The sequence below is a fragment of the Bombina bombina genome, chromosome 2, assembly GCF_027579735.1.
Source record: "Bombina bombina isolate aBomBom1 chromosome 2, aBomBom1.pri, whole genome shotgun sequence".
NCBI classification, from domain to species: Eukaryota; Metazoa; Chordata; class Amphibia; order Anura; family Bombinatoridae; genus Bombina; species Bombina bombina.
Genome location: NC_069500.1, coordinates 1,386,599,347 through 1,386,625,349, shown reverse-complemented (window position 1 = coordinate 1,386,625,349; position 26,003 = coordinate 1,386,599,347). Strand labels below are relative to the sequence as shown.

Below are 26,003 nucleotides of genomic sequence, written 5' to 3'. Positions count from 1 at the left end.
TATTTAGCATGGGAGTTTTTTGGTAGTTGTTGAAGTGTAGGAGATTTTGAGGGTCAAAGTTAAAAAAGTGTGTTTTTTTCAATTTTTTCCTCATATTTTATAAATTTTTTTATAGTAAATTATAAGATATGATGAAAATAATGGTATCTTTAGAAAGTACATTTAATGGCGAGAAAAACGGTATATAATATGTGTGGGTACAGTAAATGAGTAAGAGGAAAATTACAGCTAAACACAAACACCGCAGAAATGTAAAAATAGCCTTGGTCCCAAACGGACAGAAAATGGAAAAGTGCTGCGGTCATTAAGGGGTTAAAGTATATTTTCCTGTTTCTGTAACAACTTTAGATTTATGAATATGAGATGATTTTGTGTCAGCCACACCTGGTTATTAATGTATTTGGCTGGCACAAAATTAGGGAAATATGCATGATGCCTATATATATATTGTGCTAAATATGTTGCACAGATCTGGTACAAAAATTAGTGTTTGGCCATTTGTGCTGTATCACGTCCTAATGCATTTCTTGCTTTTTTTTTTTACTGCTTTTTTTCAGTTTTCAAAAAGTATTATGTTGACGACACTCCAGGCTCACTCATATACTATGAAAAGGGATCTGTGGAACCATTTCCCAGTCTAAACATCACCCCTGACAGTATACTAAACTCAACCTTCAACAGCTCCCTAATGCTGCAGAATCATAGCATGGATCATGATGACCATCCGCACGGGAGAGAGTCTGCTGTCCTCAGCCTTATGCTGATGTTTGGGACACTCTGGTTGGGTCACACGCTTTACCAGTTCAAGAAAAGGTAAAAATGCAAGTTACACTGAAATTTTTTACGGAAAGTTAATGTAAACAGTTTTATTGGTTGCATCAACAAGGGGGTATTTCAAAGTATTAACAAACGCTAAGATTTACCATCACTACAAATCAAGTGGACTTTAACTGATCTAACATGTAAAAAAAAGGGTTCTAAATTCACCCTCCACGGCACATCAATCTTCTACCAATGAGGTGCTGCTTGCACCTCTAAACCAATAGCCGTTCATGCAGTTGACACACACTGCTATTGGTTCAGAGGTGCAATGGTCACCTCATTGTAGGAGCCGATGAGTATAGCGCTGTGCAATGGCATTGAAAGGGTGAATTTAGCACTCTTTTTTTTTTTTAACATCTGATCACTTAAACTCCCCTTAATTATTAGTGATTGCAAATCCTAGTGTTTGTTATATGCTTGGATTTACCATCACTATTTTAAATATTTATTTCAAAATTAATGTTTCCCCACCTGTAAGTCACAATCTCCTTTGTCTGCGTCTTTGGTTTGTTTTTTGTGTTCTAAAATGCAATTAATAGTTTATATTTATGTAAAACAGCAAGTATCATCTTTTTAATTACAGCACTATTCTATCTGAGTGTACTATATATACAAAAATATTAAAAATGATATAAAGCTACCCTTAGGTTACATGTATAAGCTTTAATATTTAAAGGGACACTCAAGACAAAATTAAAATTCATGATTCAGATAGAGCAGGCAATTTTAAACAACTTTCCAATTTACTTCCATTAAAAAAATGTGCACAGTCTTTTTATAGTTACACTTTTTGAGTCACCAGCTCCTACTGAGCATGTGCATGAATTCACAGCATATACGTATATGCATTTGTGATTGGCTGATGGCTGTCACATGGTACAGGGGGAGTGGAAATAGACATAAATTTGCAATTTATTTAACAAAAATCTACCACTCATCTGAAGTTCAGACTAAGTGCTATTGCATTGTCGTCTTATCATGCATTTGTTAATTATGCAAATCTACAATGTTGACTGGTCCTTTAAGGAAAAGAAGAGAGAATCCATTGCTCTGATAAAAATGCAAACTTTATTCCATACCATTAAACAAATGGACAGCAACCCACCCAAAACAGTTGAGAAGGGAAAGCGCAGCACATCGGCTTACGCGTTTCGGCAAACTGCCGTAGTCAAATGCCTGGTGTGTGCTTAATTATGACCTATAGATATCGCCAATTGACATAAGATATTGTTGTCTACACTTGGTTTCCTCTCCTTTAAAAAACTGTCTCATTTTAAAGTTGTTAATTTTCCAAAATCCAAACTATTCCGAAATCCAAACCTTTTCCCGTCCCAAGCAGTTTGCATAAAGGTTTTCTACCTGTATGAAAAATGTATTTGTGATCATGTTCATCAAGTAGCCAACAAGTAAACACCAATAACCAGACTGTGCCAATAGTTATTTTACTGACCCCAATTTTTATTTTTTTTAAATATATAAGCACAAGTCCTATATATGTCAACAGGTGAGAAATATTTTCTCAAAGTACCACTCACAGCAAGTGTGGCATATGTTGAGCCTTTTCACTATGCAAAAGACATGGATTTCACAATATTTTGTGTCGTGTTTTTTATATGGAGGGCTAATCCCTAAATGCGGGATTGGCTGGGGCCACAATATATTATACTAAAGATAACGCCTCAAAAAAGGAATTACCTAAGAAATTATTTTGTATTAATTTAATTTAGCTGTATCTGCTGCTCAAATTTAAACATAGGGTAAAAATACACATGCTTAGCTAACTAACGAGTTAGAACTAGTTTTTTTTTATTACAAATTACCAATGTTTGTTTTCTGCTCAGAAACAGTTGTTGGCATGTGTCCTGGGCGCCATATATTGTGCTGAATTGGCCCTGTATAATACCGATGTGCAAAAAGCAAATTTAACGACACCATACAAACAGATGCTTAACGCTCACTATATTACATTTTATATTGATAACACTGATTTATTGATGAATTGGGGCCCACAGAGTGCTGTAAAATTGGGCACATGCCCACCCTAATTTAACTCTTTGGTGAAGGCAGTAGAATGCCCTATTGGATGGTCCCTTAGCAACTTACAGGGGCATAAAACTAATTTAAAACAAAAGAATCTCATTCTACCAAATAAAGGCTTGCTTGACCCTATGATTACCATTTTGTAAATGTTATTGCGCCAGTTTTTTTTTAACCGCTATACACCACGTTTATAATTATTAAATAAAAGGCAATTGAAACAGGGTCTATCAGAGATAAAAAAAAAGAATCCATAGACCAGTAAGACCCTTCATATGGAAGTGAAAAGGTTCCTTTTTCAAATGAGGTTTATTAAATATTTTGTGAGGGTTTTTAAAAACAGGGAATATACTTCTGCCATAGAACAAGTTTCGGGAAATAAAACTGAACACATAAGAAAATCACGGCGCCCTTTCTACCACAAATAAGACTCTAAACTCTCGTAATAAGGAGTAAAATAATTTGGTTTTTTTAAAAGATGAGATGAGTCATATGGTCAATGAAAAATGGCACTTAACTTACTTGTATAAATATCTACATTGATCTTACTATGGACATTTTTATTTTGGTGAATAAATTCCATAGGATAATATTGGGATCGGAGAGATTTTCTTCACCGCAGCACTCTTCATCTTTAGTACAAATAATCCAGTACTTTTAAGGGAGAAGTGTTTAGATTTCTTTCATGTAATTAGCAAGAGTCCATGAGCTAGTGACGTATGGGATATACATTCCTACCAGGAGGGGCAAAGTTTCCCAAACCTCAAAATGCCTATAAATACACCCCTCACCACACCCACAATTCAGTTTTTACAAACTTTGCCTCCGATGGAGGTGGTGAAGTAAGTTTGTGCTAGATTCTACGTTGATATGCGCTCCGCAGCAAGTTGGGGCCCGGTTTTCCTCTCAGCGTGCAGTGAATGTCAGAGGGATGTGAGGAGTATTGCCTATTTGAATGCAGTGATCTCCTTCTAAGGGGTCTATTTCATAGGTTCTCTGTTATCGGTCGTAGAGATTCATCTCTTACCTCCCTTTTCAGATCGACGATATACTCTTATATATACCATTACCTCTACTGATTCTCGTTTCAGTACTGGTTTGGCTATCTACTATATGTAGATGAGTGTCCTGGGGTAAGTAAGTCTTATTTTTTGTGACACTCCTAGCTATGGTTGGGCACTTTGTTTATAAAGTTCTAAATATATGTATTCAAACATTTATTTGCCTTGACTCAGAATGTTCAACTTTCCTTATTTTTCAGACAGTCAGTTTCATATTTGGGATAATGCATTTTAATTTAACATTTTTCTTACCTTAAAATTTGACTTTTTCCCTGTGGGCTGTTAGGCTCGCGGGGGCTGAAAATGCTTCATTTTATTGCGTCATTCTTGGCGCGGACTTTTTTGGCGCAAAAATTCTATTTCCGTTTCCGGCGTCATACGTGTCGCCGGAAGTTGCGTCACTTTTTGACGTTATTTTGCGCCAAAAATGTCGGCGTTCCGGATGTGGCGTCATTTTTGGCGCCAAAAAAGCATTTAGGCGCCAAATAATGTGGGCGTCTTATTTGGCGCGAAAAAATATGGGCGTCACTCTTGTCTCCACATTATTTAAGTCTCATTTTTTATTGCTTCTGGTTGCTAGAAGCTTGTTCTTTGGCATTTTTTCCCATTCCTGAAACTGTCATTTAAGGAATTTGATCAATTTTGCTTTATATATATGTTGTTTTTTCTCTTACATATTGCAAGATGTCTCACGTTGCATCTGAGTCAGAAGATACTACAGGAAAATCGCTGTCAAGTGCTGAATCTACCAAAGCTAAGTGTATCTGCTGTAAACTTTTGGTAGCTATTCCTCCAGCTGTTGTTTGTATTGATTGTCATGACAAACTTGTTAAAGCAGATAATATTTCCTTTAGTAAAGTACCATTGCCTTTTGCAGTTCCTTCAACATCTAAGGTGCAGAATGTTCCTGATAATATAAGAGATTTTGTTTCTGAATCCATAAAGAAGGCTATGTCTGTTATTTCTCCTTCTAGTAAACATAAAAAATCTTTTAAAACTTCTCTCCCTACAGATGAATTTTTAACTGAACATCATCATTCTGATTCTGATGATTCCTCTGGTTCAGAGGATTCTGTCTCAGATGTTGATGCTGATAAATCTTCATATTTATTTAAAATGGAATTTATTCGTTCTTTACTTAAAGAAGTCCTAATTGCTTTAGAAATAGAGGATTCTGGTCCTCTTGATACTAAATCTAAACGTTTAAATAAGGTTTTTAAAACTCCTGTAGTTATTCCAGAAGTTTTTCCTGTCCCTGATGCTATTTCTGCAGTAATTTCCAAAGAATGGGATAATTTGGGTAATTCATTTACTCCTTCTAAACGTTTTAAGCAATTATATCCTGTGCCGCCTGACAGATTAGAATTTTGGGACAAGATCCCTAAAGTTGATGGGGCTATTTCTACCCTTGCTAAACGTACTACTATTCCTACGTCAGATGGTACTTCGTTTAAGGATCCTCTAGATAGGAAAATGGAGTCCTTTCTAAGAAAAGCTTATCTGTGTTCAGGTAATCTTCTTAGACCTGCTATATCTTTGGCTGATGTTGCTGCAGCTTCAACTTTTTGGTTGGAAACTTTAGCGCAACAAGTAACACATCGTGATTCTCATGATATTATTATTCTTCTTCAACATGCTAATAATTTTATCTGTGATGCCATTTTTGATATTATCAGAGTTGATGTCAGGTTTATGTCTCTAGCTATTTTAGCTAGAAGAGCTTTATGGCTTAAAACTTGGAATGCTGATATGGCTTCTAAATCAACTTTACTTTCCATTTCTTTCCAGGGTAACAAATTATTTGGTTCTCAGTTGGATTCCATTATTTCAACTGTTACTGGTGGGAAAGGAACTTTTTTACCACAGGATAAAAAATCTAAAGGTAAAAACAGGGCTAATAATCGTTTTCGTTCCTTTCGTTTCAACAAAGAACAAAAGCCTGATCCTTCATCCTCAGGAGCAGTTTCAGTTTGGAGACCATCTCCAGTCTGGAATAAATCCAAGCCAGCTAGAAAGGCAAAGCCTGCTTCTAAGTCCACATGAAGGTGCGGCCCTCATTCCAGCTCAGCTGGTAGGGGGCAGGTTACGTTTTTTCAAGGAAATTTGGGTCAATTCTGTTCACAATCTTTGGATTCAGAGCATTGTTTCAGAAGGGTACAGAATTTGTTTCAAGTTGAGACCTCCTGCAAAGAGATTTTTTCTTTCCCGTATCCCAGTAAATCCAGTAAAAGCTCAAGCATTTCTGAAATGTGTTTCAGATCTAGAGTTGACTGGAGTAATTATGCCAGTTCCAGTTTCGGAACAGGGGATGGGGTTTTATTCAAATCTCTTCATTGTACCAAAGAAGGAGAATTCCTTCAGACCAGTTCTGGATCTAAAAATATTGAATCGTTATGTAAGGATACCAACGTTCAAGATGGTAACTGTAAGGACTATCTTACCTTTTGTTCAGCAAGGGAATTATATGTCCACAATAGATTTACAGGATGCATATCTGCATATTCCGATTCATCCAGATCACTATCAGTTTCTGAGATTCTCTTTCCTAGACAAGCATTACCAGTTTGTGGCTCTGCCGTTTGGCCTAGCTACAGCTCCAAGAATTTTTACAAAGGTTCTCGGTGCCCTGCTGTCTGTAATCAGAGAACAGGGTATTGTGGTATTTCCTTATTTGGACGATATCTTGGTACTTGCTCAGTCTTTACATTTAGCAGAATCTCATACGAATCGACTTGTGTTGTTTCTTCAAGATCATGGTTGGAGGATCAATTTACCAAAAAGTTCTTTGATTCCTCAGACAAAGGTAACCTTTCTGGGTTTCCAGATGGATTCAGTGTCCATGACTCTGTCTTTAACAGACAAGAGACGTTTAAAATTGATTACAGCTTGTCGAAACCTTCAGTCACTATCATTCCCTTCGGTAGCCTTATGCATGGAAATTCTAGGTCTTATGACTGCTGCATCGGACGCGATCCCCTTTGCTCGTTTTCACATGCGACCTCTTCAGCTCTGTATGCTGAAGCAATGGTGCAAGGATTACACGAAGATATCTCAATTAATATCTTTAAAACCGATTGTTCGACACTCTCTAACATGGTGGACAGATCACCATCGTTTAATTCAGGGGGCTTCTTTTGTGCTTCCGACCTGGACTGTAATTTCAACAGATGCAAGTCTCACAGGTTGGGGAGCTGTGTGGGGATCTCTGACGGCACAAGGAGTTTGGGAATCTCAGGAGGTGAGATTACCGATCAATATTTTGGAACTCCGTGCAATTTTCAGAGCTCTTCAGTTTTGGCCTCTTCTGAAGAAAGAATCGTTCATTTGTTTTCAGACAGACAATGTCACAACTGTGGCATACATCAATCATCAAGGAGGGACTCACAGTCCTCTGGCTATGAAAGAAGTATCTCGAATTTTGGTTTGGGCGGAATCCAGCTCCTGTCTAATCTCTGCGGTTCATATTCCAGGTGTAGACAATTGGGAAGCGGATTATCTCAGTCGCCAAACGTTGCATCCGGGCGAATGGTCTCTTCACCCAGAGGTATTTCTTCAGATTGTTCAAATGTGGGAACTTCCAGAAATAGATCTGATGGCGTCCCATCTAAACAAGAAACTTCCCAGGTATCTGTCCAGATCCCGGGATCCTCAGGCGGAGGCAGTGGATGCATTATCACTTCCCTGGAAGTATCATCCTGCCTATATCTTTCCGCCTCTAGTTCTTCTTCCAAGAGTAATCTCCAAGATTCTGAAGGAATGCTCGTTTGTTCTGCTGGTAGCTCCGGCATGGCCTCACAGGTTTTGGTATGCGGATCTTGTCCGGATGGCCTCTTGCCAACCGTGGACTCTTCCGTTAAGACCAGACCTTCTGTCACAAGGTCCTTTTTTCCATCAGGATCTGAAATCCTTAAATTTAAAGGTATGGAGATTGAACGCTTGATTCTTGGTCAAAGAGGTTTCTCTGACTCTGTGATTAATACTATGTTACAGGCTCGTAAATCTGTATCTCGAGAGATATATTATAGAGTCTGGAAGACTTATATTTCTTGGTGTCTTTCTCATCATTTTTCCTGGCATTCTTTTAGAATACCGAGAATTTTACAGTTCCTTCAGGATGGTTTGGATAAGGGTTTGTCCGCAAGTTCTTTGAAAGGACAAATCTCTGCTCTTTCTGTTCTTTTTCACAGAAAGATTGCTATTCTTCCTGATATTCATTGTTTTGTACAAGCTTTGGTTCGTATAAAACCTGTCATTAAGTCAATTTCTCCTCCTTGGAGTTTGAATTTGGTTCTGGGAGCTCTTCAAGCTCCTCCGTTTGAACCTATGCATTCATTGGACATTAAATTACTTTCTTGGAAAGTTTTGTTCCTTTTGGCCATCTCTTCTGCCAGAAGAGTTTCTGAATTATCTGCTCTTTCTTGTGAGTCTCCTTTTCTGATTTTTCATCAGGATAAGGCGGTGTTGCGAACTTCTTTTGAATTTTTACCTAAAGTTGTGAATTCCAACAACATTAGTAGAGAAATTGTGGTTCCTTCATTATGTCCTAATCCTAAGAATTCTAAGGAGAAATCGTTGCATTCTTTAGATGTTGTTAGAGCTTTGAAATATTATGTTGAAGCTACGAAATCTTTTCGTAAGACTTCTAGTCTATTTGTTATCTTTTCCGGTTCTAGAAAAGGCCAGAAAGCTTCTGCCATTTCTTTGGCATCTTGGTTGAAATCTTTAATTCATCTTGCCTATGTTGAGTCGGGTAAAACTCCGCCTCAGAGAATTACAGCTCATTCTACTAGGTCAGTTTCTACTTCCTGGGCGTTTAGGAATGAAGCTTCGGTTGACCAGATCTGCAAAGCAGCTACTTGGTGCTCTTTGCATACTTTTACTAAATTCTACCATTTTGATGTATTTTCTTCTTCTGAAGCAGTCTTTGGTAGAAAAGTACTTCAGGCAGCGGTTTCAGTTTGAATCTTCTGCTTATGTTTTTCGTTAAACTTTATTTTGGGTGTGGATTTTTTTCAGCAGGAATTGGCTGTCTTTATTTTATCCCTCCCTCTCTAGTGACTCTTGTGTGGAAAGATCCACTTCTTGGGTAGTCATTATCCCATACGTCACTAGCTCATGGACTCTTGCTAATTACATGAAAGAAAACATAATTTATGTAAGAACTTACCTGATAAATTCATTTCTTTCATATTAGCAAGAGTCCATGAGGCCCGCCCTTTTTTTGTGGTGGTTATGATTTTGTATAAAGCACAATTATTCCAATTCCTTATTTTATATGCTTTCGCACTTTTTTTCTTATCACCCCACTTCTTGGCTATTCGTTAAACTGAATTGTGGGTGTGGTGAGGGGTGTATTTATAGGCATTTTGACGTTTGGGAAACTTTGCCCCTCCTGGTAGGAATGTATATCCCATACGTCACTAGCTCATGGACTCTTGCTAATATGAAAGAAATGAATTTATCAGGTAAGTTCTTACATAAATTATGTTTTTCAAAATATTCCTCCATTTGGAAATAAAAAATAACTCTTTGACATTATGTCTAATGCCCATATTTGTCTCTAAAATGTATGCAGTTGCTTTAATTTTTTTCCCTTGGACATTAAATTGTTGGTTTAATAATCTGTAATTTTTTATGTATTTTCAGCCCTTATCTGCACTCAAGAGTGCGTGAAATGCTGTCAGATTGCGCTCTTCCCATATCCGTGCTCACCTTCTCTGTGATTGGTTCTTATTTCTTCAAGGAAATACACAGTAAGTTACATATTTTAACCTTTTTTTTTATTTTGTTGCCATAACAGTAGCTGGCTTTGCTTGCCAAAATGAGCAGTGATTGCATGGGGACATTGTATTAATGTCACAATTAAAGAGGCTTAGAAGCAGCTCTAAGAAAGTGTTCACATATAAGTAACCTTACCCCCTGATGTATTTCATTTGTAACTCACTGCTCAGGATAACAGATATTCACTTATACTGGTAAGCAGGGGATCAGATGAAAAGCTTAATTGATTTGTATTTTAAAGTTATCTTTTATTTTGTATGTACTGGAAATTAAAGTGGCTTTCATCTGATTTAGGACTTCATGTGCTGAGTACATTTAAAGGAGCAGTCTACACTAAAAGAAATTATTGTTTAAAAAGATAGATAACGCCTTTACTACCCATTCCCCAACTTTGCACAACCAACATTGCTATATTAATATACTTTATAGCATTTAAACCTCTGAATGTCTGCCTGTTTCTAAGCCACTATAGATAGCCTCTTATCACATGCTTTTGTATTTACTTTTCACAGCAAGAGACTGTTAGTTAATGTGGGCCATATAAATAACACTGTGTTCACGCCCGTGGAGTTATTTGAGAGTCAGAACAACACAGCAATAATTGGCTAAAAAGTCAATAGATAATAAATAAAAGTCATGTGATAAGGGGGCTCTCGGAAAAGGCTTAGATACAAGGTAATCACAGAGGTAAAAAGTGTGTTAATATAACCATGTTGGCTGTGCAAAACTGGGGAATGAGTATATCTTTTTAAAGGACCAGTCAACACAGTAGATTTGCATAATCCACAAATGCAAGATAACAAGACAATGCAATAGCACTTAGTCTGAACTTCAAATGAGTAGTAGATGTTTTTTTTTCTAACAATTTTAAAAGTTATGTATTTTTCCACTCCCCCTGTACCATGTGACAGCCATCAGCCATTCACAAATGCATACACATACCATGTGACAGCCATCAGCCATTCACAAATGCATACACACTTATTCTTGCACATGCTCAGTAGGAGCTGGTGACTCAAAGAGTTCAAATATAAAAAGACTGTGCACATTTAGTTAATGGAAGTAAATTAGAAAGTTGTTTAAAATGGCTGCTCTATCTGAGTCATGAAGTTTAATTTTACTATGAAAATTTTGAATTTTGAAAAAATTTGAGTTGACTGTCCCTTTAACAATTATTTTAACAGCTCATTTATAACTGTCCTTAAAGGCGTATGAAACTGAAACATTGTCTGTTGTGAGTCAGACATAGAATACAATTTATAAAAAGTTTCCAATTTACTTCTATTATCAAATTTGCTTAGTTCCCATGATATTCTGTGTTGAGGAGATACCTAGGTAGCATCAGGAGCACTACATGGCAGGAAATAGTGCTGCCCTCTAGTGCTCTTGCTAATGGATAACATTCTTGCAACACAACTGCATTATAGTGCTACAAGCGTGTGCACGCTCCTGAGCTTGAAGTCCTGATTTTCAACAAAAGATGCCAAGAGAAGAAGTAAATTAGAAAGTTGTTTAAAATTGAATGCTCTATTTAAATAATGAAAGAAAAAAATGGATTTTATGTCCCTTTTAACTTGATTGGGCAGAGGAGATGACGTAACAGGCTTTTAAACTAATGGAAAACCTAGTTTACAACATGACATCACCCGTCACTATATAAAGATTAAAACTTTATACGTATGTCTTCAATATTCAAACTACTAATATCACTTTTAAAGATACATCTGCATATTATTTTCATGCGAATCTTTACGTGAAATACATCATTATAGCTAGTATTTATTTAGTTTAATGTTCCTTTAAATGCAGTGAGCATGTTGTGAGTAGCCTTACCTGATTGGATGCTTATTGTATGTTGCCTTACCTGATTGGATGCTTATTGTATGTTGCCTTACCTGATTGGATGCATGTTGTATGTAGCCTTACCTGATTGGATGCTTATTGTATGTAGCCTTACCTGATTGGATGCATATTGTATGTTGCCTTACCTGATTGGATGCATGTTGTATGTAGCCTTACCTGATTGGATGCATGTTGTATGTAGCCTTACCTGATTGGATGCATGTTGTATGTAGCCTTACCTGATTGGATGCATATTGTATGTAGCCTTACCTGATTGGATGCATATTGTATGTTGCCTTACCTGATTGGATGCATGTTGTATGTAGCCTTACCTGATTGGATGCATGTTGTATGTAGCCTTACCTGATTGGTTGCATGTTGTATGTAGCCTTACCTGATTGGATGCATGTTGTGAGTAGCCTTACCTGATTGGATGCTTATTGTTGCAGAATATAGGGGTTATTCACACATTTCTCTTCAGGAAGTTTCTCCCACTTCAAATGGAAACACAACTGTAATGTGTGTAACCTACCACTTTATGTGCTGTTACTATGAATGGTAACAAATAGATTTACTGTTGTATTTTTCATATCGGTAGAAAGACAAGAATTTAGCACAGAATTGCACAATGGTAGCGCCTTGTGTGTAGTTTGTTGTTAAAGGGACATGAAAACCAAAATTCTTCTTTCATGATTCAGATAAAGATTACAATTTTTAATTTACTTCAATTATTACATTTGTTTTGTTCTCTTGTTCTTTGTTGATGAGATATCTAGATAGGTAATGTGCGCATGTTTGTAGCTCTACATGACAGAAAATAGTGATGCCCTCCTAGGGCTCTTGCTATATAGTACTCCAGACACGTGCACACTCCTGAACTTTATCTTCCTGATTTTCAATAAGGATAACAACATGAAGAAAATTTGATAATAGCGCATACAATTTTAAACAGCTTTCCAATTTACTTCTATGTGAATCATGAAAGAAACATTTTGCGTTTCATGTCCCTTTAATGACTGTTACCATGTTAATCTTAATAGAGTAGACTTGCACAATCAACAACAATCTAAATAAAAAAAAGACAATGCATTAACCCTTTGAGTGCTAATGACGGCTCTGAGCCGTCACAGAGTTTCCCACTCTGGTGCTAATGACGGCTCAGAGCCGTCACTAGCACTCTCCCACCTTGAGGGAGATCTGGTTGGCTCCCACCCGCTCCTACCCCCACGATCGTGCCTGTAGCGTGACGGGCATCACGTTTTGCGCAACTTTATTAACAATTTGTCAATTCAAAGTATAGGGAAAGGGGGCATGCTGCTTAGAAGCCTGTATATCAGGCATCTAAGCAGCTACAGACCCCCAAGACCGACCGTTGGAAAGGTAATCGCCTAACATTCCCAATGGTGTACGTCTTGGGGATCTGGAAAAAATAAAAAAAAGTTAAAACATTTTTTTTCACAAAATAAAAAAATTAATTAAATCAGCTTAGCACCCAGGTGGGAAAGTGCTTAGCACTCAAAGAGTTAATGCTCGAATTTCAGACAAGCAGTCATTTTTTTTCCCTGACAATTTTCAAAATATTCTTTGATTTACCTGACCCCTGTATCAGGTCTTCTGTCAGTCACAGACTCCTAAACATATAGTCTGTCAGCTCTTGCACGTGCTCAGTAAGAGCCACAGCCTTAAATTGTGCAATTAATCACATGCTCCATCTGAATCGTGAGAGTTTTATTTTGACTTTCTCTCAGGTTAATACATTTGACTTGATAAGTTGCACGCTCGCCAATAATGTTTTCATCTTATCAAGTGACTAAATTACAAAGCACCTGTCGTATCAACCTAATGTTTATACAAATTAGCTAAACATTTACATACAAAATTCACGTTTTTAAATTTAAGTTTATTTCAATACAAATTCTGAAAATAGCTCCCTTTTAAAAATACTTAGCATCTCTTAGATTTTTTTTCCTTAGATTTTATGATCAGATTGGTTGAGTTCTCTTTCAGTTGTAGACAGAAATGACTAATACTGTAGAAGACTATTGGCTGCTTTACCTACTAGTCCTGTAACACCGGGGATTAGTTATGTTTGTCCCTAGTTTCTGTAACACCGGGGAATAGTTATGTTTGTCCCTAGTTTCTGTAACACCGGGGAATAGTTATGTTTGTCCCTAGTTTCTGTAACACCGGGGAATAGTTATGTTTGTCCCTAGTTTCTGTAGCACCGGGGATTAGTTATGTTTGTCCCTAGTTTCTGTAGCACCGGGGAATAGTTATGTTTGTCCCTAGTTTCTGTAGCACCGGGGATTAGTTATGTTTGTCCCTAGTTTCATTTGCAAAAGTGCAATAAATACTCTCAAGTTATCGTTTTGTGTGGTAGATTATTCTTATAATTATTAGGGGCTGTTATGTTTTTTATTATTATTTTAAGGGCCAATGAACAAAGTTCACTTAAAGGGACATGAAACCCAAAATATTTATTTCATTATTTAGACAGAACATACGATTTTAAACAACTTTCCAATATACTTCTATTATCATTTTAGCTTTGTTCTCTTGGTATCCTTTATTGAAGGTGCATCATTGCACTACTGGGAACTAGCTTATCTATAAACCAATAACAAGAGGCATATATGTGCAGCCACCAATCTGCAACTAGCTCTCAGCTCATAAGCCTACCTAGGTATCCTTTTCAACAAAGGATAGCAAGAGACAAAGCAAATTAGATAATTGACGTAAACTGGAAAGTTGTTTAAATTGTATTCTGTATCTGAATCATGAAATCATATTTTTGGGTTTCATGTCCCCTTAAACAAAATATACACTTCTATATTAAAAACATGCAAATGAGCAGTTCTTTTAAAGGGGCACTAAACACATTGTAATTACAAGATATTTCTGTTGTGTTGCCGTAAAATAACATAACAGCTAAGTCTTAATGTTTTTCAAACAAATTAACATCTTTTTTTTTTTTGCTTCAGCTATTTTTCAATAGCCAAACTCCTCCTATTATTTTCCTTATTTGCAGGAGCCAACCTGGGCTTTAGTCAGCAGGCAACAAGGCTCGTCATGGTCATAAAGTTAGTATAAAGTATATTGCTTTGCAGTTGTTATCTGATCAAGTCAATTAGGGATACATATGTAGCAGAGTTAGACTTGACACGTCAGCAGGTGCATTCCAAGTTCTGAGCATTAGAAATTGCTCAATTTCCAAAGCTAAATTACATGAAAACAGGGCAAAATAAATAATAAAATAAATTGAAAAGTTGTTTTATTACACAACTAACCATATTATATACAAATCTCAAGGTGTTTAATGTCCCTTTAAATAAGGTATTTGCTGTGACTAACTTATGCAAAAGGACGTAAACCAGGAGGGGTTGACCAGGCCAGATCAGAAGTGGCACAGGTTATTTATTTGTATGTAAAGTCTGTGACAATGTCACAATCTGATAGACCTCGGCTTATGTGGGATTTAGTGCATTTGGATGTGAGATTTACCCTAAGGCGTTTGTCAGGCAGATACAATCTCAGGACATAGTTATGCAGCTACCTGCTGTTCTAATGAAATCCCCTGAGATTTTGTTTTCCTGTCCCAGTGGTTTCTTCTATAAAAAGAAGCTCCTGTCTTCTACTTTTTATACATTTTATGTTATAGAATGCTGGTTTATTTTCTGTTACATGGACAGTTATTGAAGCGCTTCAAAGAGAGAGACCAACGAAAAGGGTTTTTTGGAGCTTATCTTCGTTCTTTTTAAAACACTTATTTCAATTGCACTTAATTTTTTTTTTTTTTTATATTAATTTGTGTATACCTTTTTGTTATTTAATTATTAATATTATTCAGGTTCTGCGCCTCGTTGAGGGCAATTTCTAACCCTAGATACAGCAAGAAAAAGACATATTTCCATTTTCCCTCCAGACAAACAACAATATCGCTCTTTATTTTTCACTCCTCACAACCTACAAATTGGCGAGATTAAAAAACAGTGAATATCGCATGCACCACTTTTCATAAATATATGAGAACTGCAAATATATACGGGCATTTTAAAATGCCAATAGAGATTAATACAAGAATTAGGCATTTCCAGACAACTTATTCGCATATATTTAAGACTTTCGAATGGTCACGAGCCAATTTGTTCGCACATATGAAAAGTTGTGACTTTATTGGCGCATAACCTTTCATAAATATGGGAATATCATTTATGAGGTTTTTTTATGACAAATGTGAGACTTTTCTTATTCTCACTTTGATAAATGTTGCCCTAAAGGTATCTATACTTAAGTATAAGCTATAGAGAAACTGTAAAAATACAGCAGAAGAAATTACACACCTAGTGGGAGGTAGGAGAGATAAGCAATGCTTTCCAATAGTTCTCTTTAAGTATTGGGATTTGGTATACAGAGAAAAATATAGAAATGTATGTGTGTGTGTACAGAAAGTTATAAAATAAATCTGATTTCCCTGCAGGCTCAAACCATTTTAATGGGGTTTGGCCTCAAAGAACAAAACCTGGCTGTTTTTTTATATATCAAAATAAACCTAAAGAACCATTTTCTCATACAATTTATGCTGTGCAGCGGGTATAACAAGTCATTTGCAACACAATTTTTAGGAAATAGTTTTATACTGACATTGAGTTTTGTCCTATTTTCTGATTACAATTCAAATTCCCTACACAACACATTCACGGGGCTGTTTGTCACTGCTAAAAAGGACTTGATAAAACCCCAGGCAACACTTTTTGACTCATTACTGAGTACCACAAACATTTTCAAATGTAACATTTTTTTTCATGGGCAAAATGCACTGCAATTACCCCATACACACATCTCGCAGACATATGTCAACTATTCGCATCACTACACATTAATACGAATAAATCAACAAGGGGCTCCATGTACTAAGCAGCGAAAGCTGCTCTGGAACCCTTGCGGGGCAGGTTCGCATATGTGAGGTGGCGAGAGGAAATCACTGAGAGCGCTCTCAGTGATTGACAGTCCCTTCTTTCACACGATTGGTCGCGCGAGAGAAGGGCGTGCGTTACACCCTAACTTGAGGCGTGTAATGATACCTATGGACAGTGGATCCTGTTCGTCCTTTGCCCGTATGTATCAAAGGCGTGCGGACAACTTAGCAAGTTGAGAACTTGTCCACTCGCTGCTTAGTACAGGGGGCCTCTGTCTAAACCCTTAAAATGACCAGTTTGTATGTTGTTAAGTGTCTGTTTCATTTTTCAGTTACAAAATTCAAGATTAACAACACAGATAACTATTTTGTGTTGTCTTCGTGAGGTAACAATTTAACGCTTATGGGGTATTAACGGCTGAAGCATTTGGGGATTGTGATCACTGTAAAAACACATTGACAATACCGTCTGAAGTTCAGTAATTATCTGTTGAAAGCAAGCGCAAGATTGTATTTCTAACTATACTCTTGCATGTTTGTCATGTTGGCAATCTAATCCTCAAGTGGCAGCTTATTTTATTTATATATTTTCTTCTGTTAAGTGTGATCAGTCCACGGGTCATCATTACTTCTGGGATATTACTCCTCCCCAACAGGAAGTGCAAGAGGATTCACCCAGCAGAGCTGCATATAGCTCCTCCCCTCTACGTCACTCCCAGTCATTCTCTTGCACCCAACGACTAGGGGGTCGATCCGATAAAAATCGTCTCCCGCAAAAGCCGGCGACGCCAAGAATTGCGCGGATTTGGTATCCTATATACGGCGTAAGCTAGAAGTTACGCGCGTATATTTCTGCCGTCGCCCGCAGTTTTTTGGGCCATAGGCAGGTATACCAAACCCGCGCAGTTTGGTATCCAATATGCAGCGTAAGGACTTACGTGGCGAAAATGGAGAAAACTTACTCCATTTTCACCTCGCCACAAAAAGCAGCCGTAAGAAGCCTTACGCTGACTATTGGAGCCCCGTAACTCCCTAAACTAGCTGCTAAAATAAACCTAACACCTAACGCATGCGCAATGTCTATCTCCCTGTCAACCGCGATCTTCTAAAATAAACCTAACACCTAACGCATGCGCAATGTCTATCTCCCTGTCAACCGCGATCCCCCCCCCCCCAAATCCCTAATAAAGTTATTACCCCCTAAAACGCCGCTCCCGGACCCCGCCGCCATCTACATAAACTAACCCCCTACTGTGAGCCCCTAAAACCGCCGCCATCTACCTTATCTATCCCGTAATCTGACCCCTTACACCGCCGCCACCTATATAAAAATTATTAACCCCTAATTTAATCTACCTACCCCGCCGCCAGCTATGTTATCTATATTAACCCTAAGTATATTATAGTTAATATAGTTATTACATTATATATATTAACTATATTAACCCTAATTATATTAGGGTTAATATAGTTAATATAGTTACTATAGTATTTATATTAACTATATTAACTCTATCTAACCCTAACACCCCTAACTAAATTTATATTAAATTAATCTAATTAATTTATAAACTAAAATATTCCTATTTAAATCTAAATACTTACCTATAAAATAAACCCTAAGATAGCTACAATATAATTAATAATTACATTATAGCTATGTTAGGGTTAATATTTATTTTACAGGTAAATAGTTAATTATTTTAACTAGGTATAATAGATATTAAATAGTTATTAACTATTTAATATCTACCTAGTTAAAATAATTACCCAATTACCTGTAAAATAAATCCTAACCTAAGTTACAAATACACCTACACTATCAATAAATTTAATAAACTACTAACATCTATCTAAAAATACAATTAAATTAACTAAACTAAATTACAAAAAAAAACAAACACTAAATTACAAAAAATAAAAAAAAGATTACAAGATTTTTAAGCTAATTACACCTATTCTAAGCCCCCTAATAAAATAATAAACCCCCAAAATAACAAAAATTCCCTGCCCTATTCTAAATTAAACAAATTTCAAAGCTCTTTACCTTACCAGCCCTTAAAAGGGCCTTTTGTGGGGCATGCCCCAAAGAATTCAGCTCTTTTGCATTCAACAAATACAATCACCCCCCCCCCCCCCATTACAACCCACCACCCACATACCCCTATTCTAAACCCACCCAAACCCCCCTTAAAAAATCCTAACACTACCCCCCTGAAGATCTCCCTACCTTGTCTTCACCACACCGGGCCGAACTCCTGATCCGATCCGGGCGATGTCGTCCTCCAAGCGGCAAAGAAGAAATCTTCCTCCAAGCGGCAGCAAAGTCTTCATTCTTCCGGCGGCATCTTCAATCTTCTTTCTTCGCTCCGCCGCCGCGGAGCATCCATCCCGGCCGACTGCTAAACTTGGAATGAGGTACCTTTAAATGACGTCATCCAAGATGGCGTCCGCCGAATTCCGATTGGCTGATAGGATTCTATCAGCCAATCGGAATTAAGTTAAAAAAATCTGATTGGCTGATTGAATCAGCCAATCAGATTCAAGTTCAATCCGATTGGCTGATCCAATCAGCCAATCAGATTGAGCTCGCATTCTATTGGCTGATCGGAACAGCCAATAGAATGCAAGCTCAATCTGATTGGCTGACTGGATCAGCCAATCGGATTGAACTTGAATCTGATTGGCTGATTCAATCAGCCAATCAGATTTTTTTAACTTAATTCCGATTGGCTGATAGAATCCTATCAGCCAATCGGAATTCGGCGGACGCCATCTTGGATGACGTCATTTAAAGGTACCTCATTCCAAGTTTAGCAGTCGGCCGGGATGGATGCTCCGCGGCGGCGGAGCGAAGAAAGAAGATTGAAGATGCCGCCGGAAGAATGAAGACTTTGCTGCCGCTTGGAGGAAGACGTCGCCGGAGGAAGATTTCTTCTTTGCCGCTTGGAGGACGACATCGCCCGGATCGGATCAGGAGTTCGGCCCGGTGTGGTGAAGACAAGGTAGGGAGATCTTCAGGGGGGTAGTGTTAGGATTTTTTAAGGGGGGTTTGGGTGGGTTTAGAATAGGGGTATGTGGGTGGTGGGTTGTAATGGGGGGGGGGGGGTGATTGTATTTGTTGAATGCAAAAGAGCTGAATTCTTTGGGGCATGCCCCACAAAAGGCCCTTTTAAGGGCTGGTAAGGTAAAGAGCTTTGAAATTTGTTTAATTTAGAATAGGGCAGGGAATTTTTGTTATTTTGGGGGTTTATTATTTTATTAGGGGGCTTAGAATAGGTGTAATTAGCTTAAAAATCTTGTAATCTTTTTTTTATTTTTTGTAATTTAGTGTTTGTTTTTTTTTGTAATTTAGTTTAGTTAATTTAATTGTATTTTTAGATAGATGTTAGTAGTTTATTAAATTTATTGATAGTGTAGGTGTATTTGTAACTTAGGTTAGGATTTAATTTACAGGTAATTGGGTAATTATTTTAACTAGGTAGATATTAAATAGTTAATAACTATTTAATATCTATTATACCTAGTTAAAATAATTAACTATTTACCTGTAAAATAAATATTAACCCTAACATAGCTATAATGTAATTATTAATTATATTGTAGCTATCTTAGGGTTTATTTTATAGGTAAGTATTTAGATTTAAATAGGAATATTTTAGTTTATAAATTAATTAGATTAATTTAATATAAATTTAGTTAGGGGTGTTAGGGTTAGATAGAGTTAATATAGTTAATATAAATACTATAGTAACTATATTAACTATATTAACCCTAATATAATTAGGGTTAATATAGTTAATATATATATAATGTAATACCTATATTAACTATAATATACTTAGGGTTAATATAGATAATATAGCTGGCGGCAGGGTAGGTAGATTAAATTAGGGGTTAATCATTTTAATAGAGATGGCGGCGGTGTAAGGGGCTTAGATTAGGGGTTAATAATTTTAATATAGATGGCGGCGGTGTTAGGGGCTCACTTTAGGGGGTTATAGATATAATATAGCTGGCGGCGGGGTACGGGAGCGGCGGTTTAGGGGTTAATAATTTTATTAGGTTGCGGCGGGGTAAAGGAGCGGCGGTTTAGGGGTTAATAGCATTTTTATTGTTAGGCTAGTGAGGGGGGATAGCGGATAGAGGGTTAGACAGTGCGGGCTATGTTAGGGAGGCGTGTTAGACAGTGCGGGCTATGTTAGGGAGGCGTGTTAGACAGTGCGGGTGTTTTAGACTTTAGTCAGGTTTTATAGGCGCCGGCAGATTCTAACGTGGCGCAAGTCACTGGCGACGCCAGAAATTTGTACTTACGCAGATTTCTGGACATCGCTGGTTTGTGAGACTTACGGCACGTTAGCATCTGACGGCGACCTATATGGGATGGCTCGAGTTGCGAGCTGAAACTGCGGGCGACGCCGGTTCCCTCGCTTGCGCCGCAAACTGCGATCGATATCGGATCGCGCCCCTGATAGGATGTGTGAGAGGACTATGGTGATTATACTTAGTTTTATATCTTCAATCAAAAGTTTGTTATTTTAAAATAGCACCGGAGTGTGTTATTACCTCTCTGGCAGAGTTTGAAGAAGAATCTACCAGAGTTTTTGCTATGATTTTAGCCGGAGTAGTTAAGATCATATTGCTGTTTCTCGGCCATCTGAGGAGAGGTAAACTTCAGATCAGGGGACAGCGGGCAGATGAATCTGCATAGAGGTATGTAGCAGCTTTTATTTTCTGACAATGGAATTGATGAGAAAATCCTGCCATACCGATATAATGTCATGTATGTATACTTTACACTTCAGTATTCTGGGGAATGGTACTTCACTAGAATTACACTGTAAGAAGTACATAAAGCTGTTTATTAACTAGAAATTATGTTTAACGTTTTTGCTGGAATGTAAAATCGTTTTCATTTGCTGAGGTACTGAGTGAATAAATGTTTGAGCACTATTTTTCCACTTGGCAGTTGCTTAATCTTTTTTCTGACAGTTTCTGTTCTCTCTCACTGCTGTGTGTGAGGGGGAGGGGCCGTTTTTTGGCGCTTTTACTACGCATCAAATATTTCAGTCAGCAGCTCATTGTATTTCCTGCATGATCCGGTTCATCTCTACAGAGCTCAGGGGTCTTCAAAACTTATTTTGAGGGTTGTAACAACAGACGCCAGCCTTCTAGGTTGGGGTGCCGTCTGGAATTCTCTGAAGGCTCAGGGACAATGGAGTCAGGAGGAGAGTCTCCTGCCAATAAACATTCTGGAATTGAGAGCAGTTCTCAATGCCCTCCTGGCTTGGCCCCAGTTGACAACTCGGGGGTTCATCAGGTTTCAGTCGGACAACATCACGACTGTAGCTTACATCAACCATCAGGGAGGGACAAGAAGCTCCCTAGCTATGATGGAAGTATCAAAGATAATTCGCTGGGCAGAGTCTCACTCTTGCCACCTGTCAGCAATCCACATCCCGGGAGTGGAGAACTGGGAGGCGGATTTCTTAAGTCGTCAGACTTTTCATCCGGGGGAGTGGGAACTCCATCCGGAGGTCTTTGCCCAAATACTTCGACGTTGGGGCAAACCAGAGATAGATCTCATGGCGTCTCGACAGAACGCCAAGCTTCCTCGTTACGGGTCCAGATCCAGGGATCCAGGAGCAGTCCTGATAGATGCCCTGACAGCACCTTGGGACTTCAGGATGGCTTACGTGTTTCCACCCTTCCCGATGCTTCCTCGATTGATTGCCAGAATCAAACAAGAGAGAGCATCAGTGATTCTAATAGCTCCTGCGTGGCCACGCAGGACTTGGTATGCAGACCTGGTGGACATGTCATCCTGTCCACCTTGGTCTCTACCTCTGAAACAGGACCTTCTGATACAGGGTCCCTTCAAACATCAAAATCTAACTTCTCTGAAGCTGACTGCTTGGAAATTGAACGCTTGATTTTATCAAGACGTGGGTTTTCTGAGTCAGTTATTGATACCTTAATACAGGCTAGGAAGCCTGTTACCAGAAAGATTTACCATAAGATATGGCGTAAATACCTATATTGGTGTGAATCCAAAGGTTACTCTTGGAGTAAGGTTAGGATTCCTAGGATATTGTCTTTTCTACAAGAAGGTTTAGAAAAGGGTTTATCTGCTAGTTCATTAAAGGGACAGATCTCAGCTCTGTCCATTCTGTTACACAAACGTCTGTCAGAAGTTCCTGACGCCCAGGCTTTTTGTCAGGCTTTGGCCAGGATTAAGCCTGTGTTTAAAACTGTTGCTCCACCATGGAGTTTAAACCTTGTTCTTAATGTTTTACAGGGCGTTCCGTTTGAACCCCTTCATTCCATTGATATAAAGTTGTTATCTTGGAAAGTTCTATTTTTAATGGCTATTTCCTCGGCTCGAAGAGTCTCTGAATTATCAGCCTTACATTGTGATTCTCCTTATTTGATTTTTCATTCGGATAAGGTAGTTCTGCGTACTAAACCTGGGTTCTTACCTAAGGTAGTTACTAACAGGAATATCAATCAAGAGATTGTTGTTCCTTCCTTGTGCCCAAATCCTTCTTCGAAGAAGGAACGTCTACTGCACAACCTGGATGTAGTCCGTGCTCTAAAATTTTACTTACAGGCAACTAAGGAATTTCGACAAACGTCTTCTCTGTTTGTCGTTTACTCTGGGCAGAGGAGAGGTCAAAAAGCTTCTGCTACCTCTCTTTCTTTTTGGCTTCGTAGCATAATTCGTTTAGCTTATGAGACTGCTGGACAGCAGCCTCCTGAAAGAATTACAGCTCATTCTACTAGAGCTGTGGCTTCCACTTGGGCCTTCAAGAATGAGGCCTCTGTTGAGCAGATTTGCAAGGCTGCAACTTGGTCTTCGCTTCATACTTTTTCCAAATTTTACAAATTTGACACTTTTGCTTCATCGGAGGCTATTTTTGGGAGAAAGGTTCTTCAGGCAGTGGTTCCTTCTGTATAAAGAGCCTGCCTATCCCTCCCGTCATCCGTGTACTTTTGCTTTGGTATTGGTATCCCAGAAGTAATGATGACCCGTGGACTGATCACACTTAACAGAAGAAAACATAATTTATGCTTACCTGATAAATTCCTTTCTTCTGTAGTGTGATCAGTCCACGGCCCGCCCTGTTTTTAAGGCAGGTAAATATTTTTTAATTTATACTCCAGTAACCACTTCACCCTTGGCTTTTCCTTTCTCGTTGGTCCTTGGTCGAATGACTGGGAGTGACGTAGAGGGGAGGAGCTATATGCAGCTCTGCTGGGTGAATCCTCTTGCACTTCCTGTTGGGGAGGAGTAATATCCCAGAAGTAATGATGACCCGTGGACTGATCACACTACAGAAGAAAGGAATTTATCAGGTAAGCATAAATTATGTTTTTTTCTGTTATGTTTATACCACAAATTATATGTGTAGCAGAAAAGTGCCCACATATGGTAGGAATTAGTAGTAGTTACTCTGTATGAATATTATATATTATTTGTACCGGCTGATGTTTTATATGGAGATACAGAGAGAGATATATATAAAGAGAGAGAGAGAGAGAGAGAGAGAGAGAGATGTGTGTGTATATATATATATATATATATATATAGAGAGAGAGAGAGAGAGAGAGAGAGAGAGAGAGATGGGGAAAGAGAGAGAGATATATGGGGAAAGAGAGAGAGAGATATGGGGAGAGAGAGAGAGATATATGGGGAGAGAGAGAGAGATAAAGAGAGAGGGAAAGAGAGAGAGATATATGGGGAAAGAGAGAGAGATATATGGGGAGAGAGAGAGAGATAAAGAGAGATAGAGAGAGATAAAGAGAGATAGAGAGAGATAAAGAGAGAGAGATAAAGAGATAAAGAGAGAAAGAGAGAGAGATAAAGAGAGAGAGATAAAGAGAGAGAGAGATATGGGGAGAGAGAGAGATATGGGGAGAGAGAGAGATATGGGGAGAGAGAGAGATATGGGGAGAGAGAGAGATATGGGGAGAGAGAGAGATATGGGGGGAGAGAGAGAGATATGGGGGGAGAGAGAGAGATATGGGGGGAGAGAGAGAGATATGGGGCGAGAGAGAGATATGGGGCGAGAGAGAGATATGGGGCGAGAGAGAGATATGGGGCGAGAGAGAGATATGGGGCGAGAGAGAGATATGGGGCGAGAGAGAGATATGGGGCGAGAGAGAGATATGGGGAGAGAGAGAGATATGGGGAGAGAGAGAGATATGGGGAGAGAGAGAGATATGGGGAGAGAGATAAAAAGAGAGAGAGATAGATATGGGGAGAGAGAGAGATATAAAGAGAGAGAGAGATAAAGAGAGAGAGATATGAGGGGAGAGAGAGATATGGGGAGAGAGATAGCTATAAAGAGAGATAGATATAAAGAGAGAGAGAGAGAGAGATGTATAGAGAGAAAGAGAGAGATATGGGGAGAGAGATATATAAAGAGAGAGAGATAAATATGGGGAGAGAGAGATATAAAGAGAGAAAGAGATATAAAGAGAGAGAGAGATATGGGGAGAGAGAGAGATATGGAAAGAGAGAGAGATATGGAAAGAGAGAGAGATAAAGGGAGAGAGAGATATGAAGGGAGAGAGAGATATAAAGAGAGAGAGAGATATAAAGAGAGAGAGAGATATGGGGAGAGAGAGAGATATGGAAAGAGAGAGAGATATGGAAAGAGAGAGAGATATGGAAAGAGAGAGAGATATGGAAAGAGAGAGAGATATGAAGGGAGAGAGAGATATGAAGGGAGAGAGAGATAGCTATAAAGAGAGAGAGATAGCTATAAAGAGAGAGAGATAGCTATAAAGAGAGAGAGATAGCTATAAAGAGAGAGAGATAGCTATAAAGAGAGAGAGATAGCTATAAAGAGAGAGATATATAGAGAGAGATATGGGGAGAGAGAGATATAAAGAGAGAGAGAGATATTGGGAGAGAGAGAGATATATGGGGAGAGAGAGATAAAGAGAGAGAGAGATATGGGGAGGGAGAGAGATATGGGGAGAGAGAGATATAAAGAGAGAAAAATATATAAAGAGAGAGATATAAAGAGAGAGAGAGGTATGGGGAGAGAGAGAGAGATAAAGAGAGAGAGATATCGAGAGAGAGAGAGAGATATGGGGAGAGAGATATATAAAGAGAGATAGATATGGGGAGAGAGATATAAAGAGAGAGAGATATAAAAAGAGAGAGATATATAAAAAGAGAGAGAGAGAGAGATATGGAGAGAGAGATATAAAGGGAGAGAGAGATATAAAGAGAGAGATATAAAGGGAGAGAGAGAGATAAAGAGAGAGAGAGATATAAAGAGAGATAGATAGATATGGAGAGAGAGATATAAAGAGAGAGCGATATAAAGAGAGAGAGATATGGAGAGAGAGAGAGATATAAAGAGAGATAGATAGATATGGGGAGAGAGAGGTATAGGGAGAGAGAGATATAAAGAGAGAGAGAGATATAAAAAGAGAGAGAGAGATATAAAAAGAGAGAGAGATATAAAAAGAGAGAGAGATATAAAAAGAGAGAGAGATATGGAGAGAGAGAGATATGGAGAGAGAGAGAT

The 26,003-nt window shown here is 38.2% G+C and overlaps 1 protein-coding gene across 1 annotated transcript in view; it reads left to right on the top strand.

Moving 5' to 3' along the window:
* LOC128650395 (solute carrier family 4 member 11) overlaps positions 1-26,003 on the top strand; it is a 541,036-nt gene that overhangs the window by 456,391 nt on the left and 58,642 nt on the right. The window contains exons 16-17 of the mRNA XM_053704315.1: positions 558-813; positions 9,567-9,673. Of these exons, the coding sequence (XP_053560290.1) occupies positions 558-813; positions 9,567-9,673 (363 nt within the window). The remainder of the gene's footprint in view (positions 1-557; positions 814-9,566; positions 9,674-26,003) is intronic.